General features: G+C 53.5%; 1 protein-coding gene and 1 long non-coding RNA gene across 2 annotated transcripts in view; both read right to left on the bottom strand.

Moving 5' to 3' along the window:
• Positions 1–12,656, bottom strand: part of ACIN1 (apoptotic chromatin condensation inducer 1) — a 34,587-nt gene that overhangs the window by 2,972 nt on the left and 18,959 nt on the right. Inside the window, exons 8-15 of the mRNA XM_080977631.1 lie at positions 10,593–10,731; positions 4,650–4,695; positions 3,642–3,787; positions 3,392–3,547; positions 2,466–2,616; positions 2,211–2,356; positions 2,002–2,109; positions 688–795 (exon numbers count right to left, since the gene is read on the bottom strand). Coding sequence (XP_080833757.1) covers positions 688–795; positions 2,002–2,109; positions 2,211–2,356; positions 2,466–2,616; positions 3,392–3,547; positions 3,642–3,787; positions 4,650–4,695; positions 10,593–10,731 — 1,000 coding nt within the window. The remainder of the gene's footprint in view (positions 1–687; positions 796–2,001; positions 2,110–2,210; positions 2,357–2,465; positions 2,617–3,391; positions 3,548–3,641; positions 3,788–4,649; positions 4,696–10,592; positions 10,732–12,656) is intronic.
• Positions 4,934–7,761, bottom strand: LOC308461048. The gene is made up of 2 exons (XR_013978780.1): positions 6,908–7,761; positions 4,934–6,875 (listed from the first exon to the last, which is right to left on the bottom strand). It is a non-coding gene; the product is annotated as an uncharacterized lncRNA (long non-coding RNA).

Genomic DNA, 12,656 nt, shown 5'->3' on the forward strand with positions numbered 1-12,656 from the left:
GTGGTTTAAAGAAAAAACGAGGACGAAGCAATATGATAGAAGATTATAAAATGATGTGTGGTGTAGAGAAAGGGGATAGAGAAAAGTTTCCCCCTTTCTCTCATAACACTAGAAGTCATGGGCTTCCAATGAAGTTGAAGGGTTCGGAAGAAAGTACTTCTTCCTGAACTGAACTGTGGCGCTCGCATCCCCAGGAGACAGTGATGGGCACCAACTTGGATGGGCTTCACAAGAGAATGGGTCACATTCACGGGGGAAAAGGCTGTCAGTGGCTACTTGCCGTGATGGCTCCGTCCTGCCCCCTGCAGTTGGAGGTAGCAAGGCTTGTGAATACCAGTTGCTGGAAACCACAGGAGGTGGAGGGCGCTGCCGTGCTCAGGTCCTGCTCCTGAGCTTCCCAGAGGGCATCTGGTCAGCCAAAGCAAGACCAGGTTGCTGACTCGAAAGCTGCTGGCCTGATCCAGCAACGCTCTTGTCTGGAAGGCCCCAAGTGCCCCGGCCCAAGTGCCCCGGCCCAGCACTGTACCTCTCAGAAGGGGAGGTAAAAACTGAAAGACTTTTTTTAAAAAATGGGGCTCCTTCTCCCCATCTTCCCAGTTTACTGCATACAGCCTCTCCTGAGATATCGAGGGGACTGAGAGCAACAAATCCCACCCTCTATTCTGCCTTAACTCTCACAGTTCATACCTCATCTTGCTCTGCAAAGTCTGCTGATAAGAATTTGGGGTTTGATTGTGGCCACTTGACGCCATGGAGGGCGTTGCGAGTTGCTACTGCTTCTTCCACTGTTGAATACTGAAAAGAAAAAGGGAGGTGAAAAGGTAGGAAGATTTTTTTTTTAAAAAAAAAGTCCGAGTTTGGTTTCCTTTCATGCTTTAGAGCAGGGGATTTTCACTAAGTGAGCACAAGTCCAATAAAATGTTCGGTCGACGAGGTTTGCAGGTGGCTTTTGCATTACACTCTAGTCTTGCATATGGCTCTCTCTCAAATTTATGTTTTAGTTCTTCAAAAAGCAAGTCTTTCACCTTCAAGGCTGCTACTACCCTTTCCTGGAGAAAAGAGCGAACAGGATTTCCCTGATGGGAAAAGGTGCTCTAATCCTGGCTTTTTTCAGTGTACAAAACTTATACACCGCTTGCTTGCTTGATGAAGTTATCAGTGAGAAAAATTAACAATTAAAGAGATTCAAAATAACAAGGAACTAAACTTGGTTGAAAACAGTCCGGGGGGCAGAACCTCTAGGAGCAGGAGTGGGGAAATGCAGGCCTGGGGTCCAAATGCGGCCCTCCATAATATGCCTGGCCCTCAGAACTCTTCCCAAGCCACACCCCACGGCTGGCCTCGCTTCGCTCCTCCAAGAGTGCTTTGCCTGGCTGGAATGTGTCGCAAATGCCTCCTTCTTGCCTGGATGGAAGACAAGAGAGGGGCCTGCAAGTGCGTGGAGAGGCAAGCCCACTGTAAGGTAAAGGGATCCCTGACCATTAGGTCCAGTCGTGGCCGACTCTGGGGTTGTGGCGCTCATCTCGCTTTATTGGCCGAGGGAGCCGGCATACAGCTTCCGGGTCATGGCCAGCATGACTAAGCCGCTTCTGGCGAACCAGAGCAGCGCATGGAAATGCCGTTTACCTTCCCGCCAGAGCGGTACGTATTTATCTACTTGCACTGGTGTGTTTTTAACTGCTAGGTTGGCAGGAGCAGGGACCGAGCAACAGGAGCTCACCCCGTCACGGGGATTCGAACAGCCAACCTTCTGATCGGCAAGTCCTAGGCTCTGTGGTTTAACCCACAGCGCCACCCGTGTCCCTAAGCCAACTGTATAAAGGACAAAGGTGACCTTGGTTGCCCTGCCCACCTTTCCCCTGGAAGGCTCCCCAGAAGGGAATGTGGCCCTTGGCTCTATCGTTAACGTTTCCGGGCCATCCGCCAATCCGTTGCAGGGCACTCGTGTTCGAAACAAGGATTTCCTCCTCTGAGCTGGGGGAGACAGGGCGGAAAACTCACCGTGACGTAGCAGTGGGACTTGATCTTGTCGATCCAGAAGGCTTCCTCCACGAGGGTGCCTGTCCGGCCCAGCAGCTCCTTCAGCTGCCCGAGAGTGAAGGGTCTCACCTGCGCAAAAGGACGCCACTGGGCTGTTAAGGCAGGTCTGGCTTCTTATCGGTGTCTGCTGGAGGGCTGCCCTCCCCTCCCCACCCTTGCCACGTACTCACCAGGTTGCAAATGTGGACAATGCTGCTGACCTTGCCGCGGGGCGGAGAGGGGACCTGGGCTGTGCGGACAGGGTCGTCGATGGTGATGGAGACGCCGGAGCGCTGCTGGCTGATGGAGCGCCGCGTCAGAGTGTCGCTCAGCGTAACTAAGGGGCGGGACAAAGGGAAGTTGGGGCTCAAGAAGCAGGAACTCAACTTTCCGGCCCCTGCTTGCCATTCCACCCCTGCAGCCTCCCCCTGTCCCTCGCCCCGCACCTTTCTTCACTTCGTGCTCCACGGGTGGTGGCAGCACGACTGCCTCTACGGCGACAGCGGGAGGCGCCTCGGGCGGCTCTTCCTCGTGCGCCTTCTCCTCCTCTTCCTCCTCCTCTCCTTGGCCGTTCTCCTGGCCTTCAGCCGGCACCACCTGGGGGAGAGAGAAAAAACAAGTTGTGTTTTTCAGGAGCGAGAGACAAGAGAGGGCTTCCACCAGAAGCAGCAGCGGCGCCTGCAATGTGCCCAACGGCGTTGCCAGAAAAACATGCGGACGGCCTTAGCAAGGGCAATGGGCCTAGAGAGCGACTCTGTTGGTTATCTCTGTATACCTCTCTTTGGTTTAGCTTTTCCTGGGTAGTGCTTACTTGCTTATACTATGAAAAATATGAATTACATAATTTTAAAAAGCACTGACGTTAAGCACAAAAAAGAACAAACGGAAGAAAGAAAGAAAAACCCGGTTGTCTTAAAAAATACAGTGGTACCTCGGGTTAAGAACTTAATTCATTCTGGAGGTCTGTTCTTAACGTGAAACTGTTCTTAACCTGAGGTACCACTTTAGCTAACGGGGCCTCCTGCTGCTGCCGCTCCACGATTTCTGTTCTCATCCTGAAGCAAAGTTCTTAACCCGAGGTACTATTTCTGGGTTAGCGGAGTCTGAAACCTGAAGTGTCTGTAACCTGAGGTACCACTGTATGCATTTTCGAGGGCACATTGTTCTACCCCTTGTGCTAACTTAGGCAGGCAGCTCAGCTGCTACCTTCAGCAGGCAAGACAATGCAAAGGTTGCCTGGCCTACGGTGGCCTGGAGGGGGAGGGCCTAGAGGTTTCCCTTGCAGTTCCACCCAGAAGACGCTCCAGCCCACATTCCTGCAGCTGCTTCTGAGCCAAAACGCCCACCCAGAGCCCACTGGTGATGGACAAACCTGCGTGACAGTGCGGCAGATCTTGAGGGCTTTCTCGTGGGGGGGCTCCTCCGGGTGCCGCTCGGCCTCATCTTCGGAGATGCGCGAGTCGTCGGCGTGCAGGTCCACCACTGCCTCCTGCCCTCCCGTCGGGGGCTTGATCTCAGGGATCAGGCTCTGTTGGGGGGGGGACCAAAGGAGAGGGGTGCGTCAGGCCAGGATTAAAGGAGCTGCGCCGAGCCTAAAATGAACCGCCGTGAGCCCAGGGTACCTTGAGGGACTCTGTGGTGATGCTGATGGAAGGTTTCTTCTGCGTGGCGGCCGTGCTGGCCCCCCAGCGCCGCTTCCGGCCTCCTGGCTGGCCTCCTTCTGTGTCACTGTTTGTCGCTGCCGCTGTGCCCTTGGCCACCGATGACGCTGAAATCAAGAGGGCAGACCCAACGCTAAGACCCCTCCCCTCGCAGGGACGAAGCCTGCTCTGTTTTTCAGGGAAATGGTACCTCGGAGGCAGAGAGGGTATGTCCCTTCCCTGCCGCCCTCAGGTCCATCTCTCAAGGGGTTCATCTCTCAAGACAGCTACAAGGGTTAATGCGTGGTCTCAAATGCTTCTGTAAATCCAGGCGGCTTGGGCAGGAACGCACTCTGCACATGCTTGGAGTTAGGGAAGATATGGCCAGCTCCCCTCCCTTCATTCCAAAGTCCGGCCTAAGCCACGCAGTGATGACAGGGGAGGGGAAGGATAAGGAGCTTTGTAAATGTTTAAAGCCCTGTAAAATTTACTTTAACAAGAGTGACCAGCCAACTGATCCTTAATATCGCACTAAAAAGAGAAAGAGATCTGCTTTCTTGAGTTCCATGGGAGGCAGACTTCCCCAAGAACCGCTCATACTCAGCCCAATTTGTGGCCATCTACCATGAGGGCTAGAAGCTTGGGTTTTCTCTTTTGAAAGTGGGAGAAAAATAGGCCAGGGGGGAGAAAGACACGCCGACACGTTTCTTCCTAAACAGCATGGGAAAATTCCCTCTGACCTCACTAAGACCAAGAACCTGGGTAAAGGCCGACCTGCTGTGCCTGAATTAGGCCTCTCCAGATTTTCTGGCTAAACTCATCCACTCTGACCCCAGAAAAGGCAGCAAAGGCTGCTCATTGCTGCTGGTTTCCCTTCCCCTCAGAACTGCATTGGAGTGGCGGCAGGGGGAGATCCCAGGGTAACTCCCACCCTTCTCCAACATGTCCGGATGCCCCGTGTGGTCGCTGGACCAGGGCTCCTTTACTTACAGACAACAGATATCTTCCTCTTGAAGGCCTTGGGCTGCGTTGAACCCTGCAGAGAAAAAGGGAAGAGGGGAATGGAAAGAGAGAGAGAGAGAAAAGGGAGGAAGGGGAAGGAGAGAGAAAGAGAGAGAGAGAAAGCCCCGCATAGAGGGGGTAGTCAGGTCAGCGTCAGGGGTTTGGAAAGTGGCCGCCACACCTGGGGGAGGGGGTGGGAGAGACGAGGGCATAAGTAATGAAACAGGGGCCCAGATGAGGAGTTGGGGAGCTGGGCAAGGGTCCTCTGCTGATTCAGGAATAAAGTTGAGACGGCAGAACCTCTACACCTCACTCTGCCCCCCTTGGTGGCTGTATGGCAAGTGCAGCCTGTCTGTGGGAAACATCCTGTCCCTGCCAAAGGGATGCAGATTACGAACCAGGAGCTCTTTTGCCGCTCAGAAGCTTATTTGGACTCAAAACGTGTTATTTGGACTCAACACGTTTTGAGTCCTCACGAGCATAAGAGGACCAACACAACGCTCCTACATGAGCCTACTCAGACTCTCACAATTGACACTGGAGGCCCCGTTCTCTGTCCTAGAATCACAGAGGGAACCCTGAGGGTCATCCAGTCCAACCCCCTGCAATGCCGGAAGCTCAGGTAATGTAAGTTAAGTCTCGATGGGTGGGTACGAGAGACAGGACTTCTTGGTGATAGCACCATAACTTCAGCTTTCTCGCTTTGTTCTGAAGATGCAATGTGACTTTTATAAATTTGGTCTGGTCTGCTGTTTTTAAATCTTAGAAATGTAAGACTGGCGTTATTTTACTGCTGCTTTTTTGTTGTTTTAACGTAGGGGGTTGGCTATCTGGCTATCTATATGATTTTTCCCTGACATTATGTAAGTTTTAATTGAAAAACAGGTAGATAATAATAAATAACTGTAGCATTGAGACAACATACACTCTAATCCAAGGGCTAAGGCTTCTACTCCAGTGGTACCTCGGGTTACGTACTTAATCCATTCCAGAGCTCCATTCTTACACCAAAGCTTTCTTGAACGGAGGTGCACACTTTCCCTAATGAGGCCTCCCACCGCTGTGTTCGGCTTCCGTTTGGCTTCCGTGGCAAAGTGTGCTAACCGGAACACCTACTTCCGGTTTTGCGGAGGTCGTTGTCCGCAGCGTTCGTTAGCAGGATTGTTCTTAAACCGAGGTACCACTGTACTAGAACACAGGTACAAAGAATCCCTAACTCTTAGGACAAATCTGGATGGGATATTATTCTAATTACCTTAATTTTGAATGGTTCAGATAGGGGAAGCTGCTTTTGCATCAATACACGATAGTTACTGAACAAGGCTTGGCAACCTTTATTATTTTGCTTTTAAACCATGCCCCTTCTGGTGAGAAAATGTGCAAGCTCACAAGTTAACACAAAACTCTTCCGCTTTCCATCCTGCCCAATGAAGGGCCTACTGTACTTGAGACCTTGCCAATTTTTCACACACGCAGAATACTACAACCCAAAGGGCTGTTAACCCTTTTCTAGGCTACAGTGAGAATTTAAGGCAGGCTTGTGATTAGCTGCTCACCGCCTTGCAGAGAAATGGATGGCTCTTCTCTCCTTTTCTTAAGCCAGTTGTGCCACATTAATGGGCAATGCAGGTAATATATGCACAAGCAGATCCTAAAAAGGATCAACTTCAATGGGCATTATTTCTGCAAGGCGAAATGGGCAGCCCAAGTTAAGTCCAGGATAAGAGAGGCTTCCACTGCTGCTGCTGCTTTGGAGCAAAGGACAAAGAACATTCCAGGTGTCGGCAATGAATTTTAGCCACCACAGTACCTACAATGCTTGTAGTCCTCATAGAGTCCATTTGGCTTAGGCACAGCAGTGACACCAAGGTTGTGGGACGCAATGTGTATTTAGGTTCTCAGATGCAACAGGCAATTATTCAGAGACTGACCATCTGCCCAGAACATATAACTACGTCTCAACACTCTAGTTGGGATTCCTGTATTGCAGGGGGTTGGACTAGATGGCCCCTGGGGGTCCCTTCCAACTCTTACGGTTCTGCATTGTTTCTCACACAGATTCTCTTTGTTAAAGAAGAAGCCTTTCCAAAGTTCCACCGCTTGGCTTTCTAGGGGTTGGGGTGGGGAAATGGCCTTCCTGTCTCTGGTCAACAGCACTGAGCTGGGAAGAGAAGGATTCTCATCCTCTCCCACAATTCTGCTCCCCTCTCAGGCCTGCATTGTATGCAAGGGAGTCTGGAAGCCACCAAATGCCTCCCTCGGCTTCCCTGCAGCTCAGCAGCCGAGCGCCCAGGCGACAGCAAGGCCAGGACTGGCCCTCCCACTTAACCACAGCCACTGGCACAGGAAGGAACCGCATCATTCGTGTGCCCTCTATGAGAGGAGAGCTTCACATCTCATGGGGGTGACCTGGGACCAAGCCGCAGGGAACCTTGGTGGAAGCTCCCACGTGGCTTTAGCCCCATGTTAATTAATTGGGCTTCAGCAGGGATAAAGGAGGCGCTGATGCCAATTAAGGAATATCGTTAAATGCTGTTCCCGAGAGGCTGGTGCAGAGGCAGCGATAGGGGAACCTGGGAGCTTCCAGGTGTCGAGAGATTCGAGCTCCCATCAGCCTCAGCCATCCCATGGCCAATAGCCAGGGCTGATGGGAGTTGTAGTCCAGCGACACCGGAAGACCCTCAAGCTCCTTATCCCAGGTGAGCAGAAACTGCCAGCTTGCTAGCATCCCCTTTCTACGTCCACTTTATTCCTCAAATAGCAGATTCCCAAGGAAATGGAGGGAGCAGGTGGTTGGGAGTCAAGTACCACCCTGTCGATAGCGTACCCCACAGTCTGAGCAAGGATGGGGGCTGGACCAAACCAGGTTGATGCAGGAACTAGCCTCAGTTTCCCAGAGATCCCCTGCTCCCTTATCGTTAAAAAAATAAATAGATGCAGGGGAGGGAACCCTCCATTTAAACTGAAACATGACCCACCCGCCTACCCCGGGGGAAAGGTGCAAGTGATACTTTTTTTTTCCTTTAAAAATTAATTAAACAAAAAAATTAAACCAAACAATAAAATCAACGAAATTAGGACAAGTGCTCCAGGTACCCTCTCACACCTGGGGCAGGGTCTTCTGTTCAGCCAATCGCACCTCAGTGTGTGCGCTGTATCTAGGCAACGGCTGGTCCAATCGGAACGAGCCCTCCCTGGCCTGAAAGGTGCGTGCTTGGTTGGGTTGGGTGACAAGAGAGGTGGTGGTTGGTTGGTGGTAGGTAGGAACCTAGCGCTTGATTGGTAGGTGGTCGGAGCCAAGTGTCCCAGAGGAGAGAGGGCGAGACAGAAGCGCCTCCCCCACTGGCAAGGTGCGGTGGGGGGGAGGGTTAAGGCATCAGTTCTTGGCAGGCAGAGACTGGGCCAATGGAGAGCTGAGCACCACCGGCGGTGCATGGCAGCAAGAGTCCCGTGACGGGCGAGGGGCTCTGCGACACCGGGCGGAAAGTGTCAGCATGTGCAACGGAGAACGGAATTCGTGACGGGGCAACCGTCCAGACCACGTGCGGAAAGAGGACGGCTGACATCGACAGTCCTTTTCCGGAAGAGGCGCCCATGTGGCAGGCAGCAGGGCGACTCGACGGCAGCAAATGCCAAGTCCTTGATGGGGAAGACCTCCAGAGAACCCTACGTAAACCAAGTCCTCTTAGGCAACTCTTGGCAACTCCAGAGAAATCTGTGGAGGTGGAAGTCCTTGAGGCATGGCGGAGAAAACGCGGTCTTGCGCGAGGAAAAACCCGTGCCGAGCAACGAGAGCTGTGGAAACTGGTTAGCTCTGCACACCAGCCGGATTGGAAGGGGAGGCCACCTTCAAATTTCGGGGAAAGCCTCTCAAGATGCTGAGTCCCAGATTCAACAGAGGAGCTGCCGGACTGCTGCAGCTTCTCAGGAGCTGAGTATCATCGGGTCGGGGCCTTCCCGCAGATGGCCAAGTGTGACGGAGAACTTGCTGGGAGTCTCTGAAAGCGGACTTTTGCTCCCGAGGTGATGAAGGAAGCTCTCTCGAGTTGTCTCCTCTCAAGTGGAGGCCCCTGAAACTCAGGATAACCATTTCGTCGGCAGTGAAGACTTCAAAAGAACGTCTGGTTTACAGAGGCAGACAATTCTACCGCAGAATAAACAGAGTCCTTAAAGGCAACCTCATACGAAGCAGAAGCACCTTGAGCGGTGGAAGGAGGCGTAGACATTTTCAATGGGCGGCAAAAGACACCAAACAGCACCAGGCAGGCAACATCAGACTGAGTGCCCAGCAAAGTCCTGACATTCCTGGAACCTTTTTGCTGAGAGTGTCAACCAGGCAGGATTCCAACAGCAGCGCTCTTTAAGATTTTGGAGATTGACTATTTATCAGCCAAAGGCAGAATGGGTCCCAAGGACCAGATGGCACTCTCTTTGACGGACAGAAGAGGCCCACGGAATCAGGAAGAGCCACAGCGCATGTGGGGCTCCCAGACGAGAAGCTCTGTGGTTACGGAGCCAGAGGGCTTTCCACAAAGTGGAGAGCGGTGGCGGAAACGGTCCCAGGAGAGGCCTAGTATGTTGTGGCCCCTCCAAATCTCTCATCCACCTCCTCGGGTACCTGTCTGTGCGGCCTGCTCAAGTACGTCTGTGCTCTCTCTCTCCGGTTCTCTCTCTCTCACTCTCTCTTTCGCACTCCCGGTGGATTGGAGCCTCTTTAAAACGGGGATCAGAACAAACGAGTCCAGAGGAGAATGTCAACGGGGTTGTGGGGGGAAACTCTCTTTAGGGTGAGGGGGAAGCAAGGCCTGTCCCCACCCTCCCCTCTTCTCAGCAGCACAGAAAGCAGTCTCGCATGTGTGTGCTCGCGTTACGTGCGTGTGCGTGGGTGTGTCCTCAAAACAGCCCTGCCTCACCCCAGCCGAGAAATCCCCCCACCCCACCCCACCCCGCTTTGGAACAGAGGAGATGGAAGAAGCCAGGTTCATGCCCCGGCTCAGGGGTGGGAAGAGTCAAATTTGGGAAATGCAGGGCAGGGAGGAACGTGGGCAAAACGAACCTTTCGATAACATGACATTCAGCAAACACATCAATAGTTAACCCTCCCAAAATCCAAGTTTGGCTGCTAGCTGACAGTAGGAGGCCCAGTTTATGGGGAGAAAGAGTGTGTGTCACTATCTAGTAAATCCATGCAGACGGTATTTTGCATTAAACATTTACACCACATTTAAGGCAGGGTGAAGTGTGGTGCATCATGCTCAGGATTCAGAACTCTTTGCCCCCGGAAAACCCAAATTCTGCAGCAAGGAAAGCGGAACTATTGAGTCCCATATAAATTATGCAAACTGGGCATCTCTGCATAATTTCCTCTTGTTTTGCATAATTTATTCCACACCACTTTTACACAATTTATTCTGGTTTTCCTAGCTGTGCATAGGGAGGTCAAGGAGTTCTGCTGAGCGCTGGAGACATCTCTCCCTTCCCCCAAAGCGCTGGACACCTTCCTCAAGAGACATTCATGCAACTCTTACTACATAAGCATCCAAGCTAGAAACGTGCTTCTCGGTTGATTTAAATAATGATAATTTAAACCCAAAAGCTAACAAGTGTTCCCAGAAGTTCCCAGCACCCTGGCACTTCAGGACACAAGGGATGAGAGGAGGCTCTGGATTGGGGAAGGGATTAAATTAGAAGCACCTGCCCACCAAGGTTATGGGGTGGAACTGAGAGCTGAACAAACACCCAGCCCTTATTGCCGGAAGTCTGAGCCCCACTAACCCTGTGGTGGTAGCTGGGTACATAGCTGACCTCTCTAAGGAATGTCTCCCCCCAAAAGTCCCCCCTAGGCATCTTTCCACAGGGCCTCAGGACTGCCTGCCCCATTGCACCCTGGGGTCCCTTGCCCGCCTGCCGAGCGGAGCCCCAACACACTACCTCTTTCTTCTCCTCGTCTTCGGGGCCCGGGTCGGGTCCGGGGGGCTCCGCGGAGGGGGGTTCGTCAGGGCCAGGCTCAGGGGCCTCGCTCTCTGGTCGGGGCTCGGACGGCTCCATGGACACCTCTTGCTTCTCCTCACTGTGCAGAGAGAGGGAGAAGTAGTCACTTATGGTGTGGTTGAGGGTGGGGGGAAATGACTTCCAGGTACAAAGAACACAGCCATCTCTTCTTGAGAGACAGAAAGCACCTTGGGGAAAAGGCTGAGGCCCAGGAAAATACTGCTTGTTACAGCCCTATGGAACCTTCCCCCACAATATTCAAGTGGAACCTTCTCCTTGGGGGTCTCTTTCCCTCTAGCTACCATTAGCCCCCATTTCTTCCATCCTGGCCACCCCCCCCCAAAAAACCACCTTTGTGAACAAATATGCTCCAACCAGCCTAGCTTCTCCCCCACTCAGTAACTTTCCTAGAGGTCATTTGGGCCTTCGAGGAACCTCCCTCCACTGCCCCCCCCACCAGGCTTAATCTCAGCCCCAGAACCTGTGAATCTGCCTGAGCACATGAGGAGTACCTTCCTGATATCCAATGCACAAAGCACAGCCACCCCTCCCCCCCACATCTGGTGTTAGGGGTCAGAAGATAGTCCCTGAGCCCCAGCCCCTTCCCTTTCAGAGATCAACCACAGATGCCTAAAATAACAAACACTTTCCAAAATTATGAGACCTCCCTTCTAAAGCTCTTATAGACACACTTCACCCCTAGAATGTCACCAAAGGCTGCTTCTTCCGTCTTCCAGGCCACAGAATCCCACAACCAAATCTCTCCCTCCCCCAACTTGCTCTCATGCAAAGCCTCCCCCAAAGTATCACAACATCCCCATGGGTCCTCAGAGGCCTGTCCTTAATAAGAGACCAGGGAACCGCCTGCCCCACTGAGGCCTGTGGGGAGGAAGGGGGGGGGGGAGAATGGACCAGGGAGTGACGGACAGACAGAGAGGGAAAGGAGATGGGAAATAGGAAGTCTGGGGAAGAAAGACACGTGCAATTTGAAGGGGATGGAGGGAAAGAGCCAGTGTGCAGTTGGAAGGCAAACAGGAGGAGGAAAGAAATGGAAGAAAGAGGAGAGCAGGCAGGAGAAATATTTGCAGAAACAGCAAAGGGAGTGGTGGGGAGGTGTTGATGAGACCAGCTGGAAGGGAGTAGAGGCAGAGTCCAGGGAAAGGAGAAAACGAGAGGAGAGAGAGAGAGATGAAGAGAGAGATGCAGCAAAATGAGGGCCCTTCAGAAAGGGGAGAAGCAAGGGATTGCTGGAGGAGGAGAGTGACCCTGTCAAATAAAGGGAAGAATTGGGGAAAGGGTGGGGGCATGACAAAGCAGAGGGACGGAGGGAAGGAGGGGGGCTGAAGCCAAGAAGGGAATGGAAGAGAAAATGGATGGCAGAGGGGCCCGGAGGAGGAGGAGGAGAGGGGGAAGGGAGCAGCGAGGCAGAGAAAGGAAGAGGGGGAGGGGCAGGAGGCGAGTGAATGAATGGGGGGAGAATGAATGGAGGGGAGAAAAAGGGATTTGCGCGCGGGGTGGGGTGGGGGCAGCGAGCTTGGAGCAGGATGCGGCCGGCGAAGGGAGAGAGGAGAGGGCTTGGGAAGGAGATGGGGACAGATCTGGGAGCGGGGAGGGAAGGAGAGGCGAGCGAGATGGGAATGGCGCAGGGAGAGCAAGGCGCGCGGGGCGGGGGAAGGAGGCGAGGAAAGGGAAAGGGAGAGCAGGGCGACCCGGCCGGGAAGGACGCAGCAGCAGGCGGCGGAGCCCGGGCGGGACTGCGGGGAGCGGGCGGCGGGCGAAGGCCGGCCAGAGGAGGGGACGGGCGAATGAATGAATGAATGAATGGGTGGATGGGAAGGATGGATGGATGGAGGCAGCGGCCGCGCTGCGCCAGGCCGGGCGCCCCGTCTCACCCTCCCTTGCTCTCGGAGAGCAGCATGGCCCGGCCGGCGCTTCCTCCGCTCCGCCTCTAGTCCAGCAGGCGCCGCAGCGACGCGGGGCCGGGCGGGGGCGGCGGCAGGAGCG

Source organism: Podarcis pityusensis (genome assembly GCF_964106645.2).
Source record: "Podarcis pityusensis genome assembly, chromosome: 13".
Classification (NCBI taxonomy): Eukaryota; Metazoa; Chordata; class Lepidosauria; order Squamata; family Lacertidae; genus Podarcis; species Podarcis pityusensis.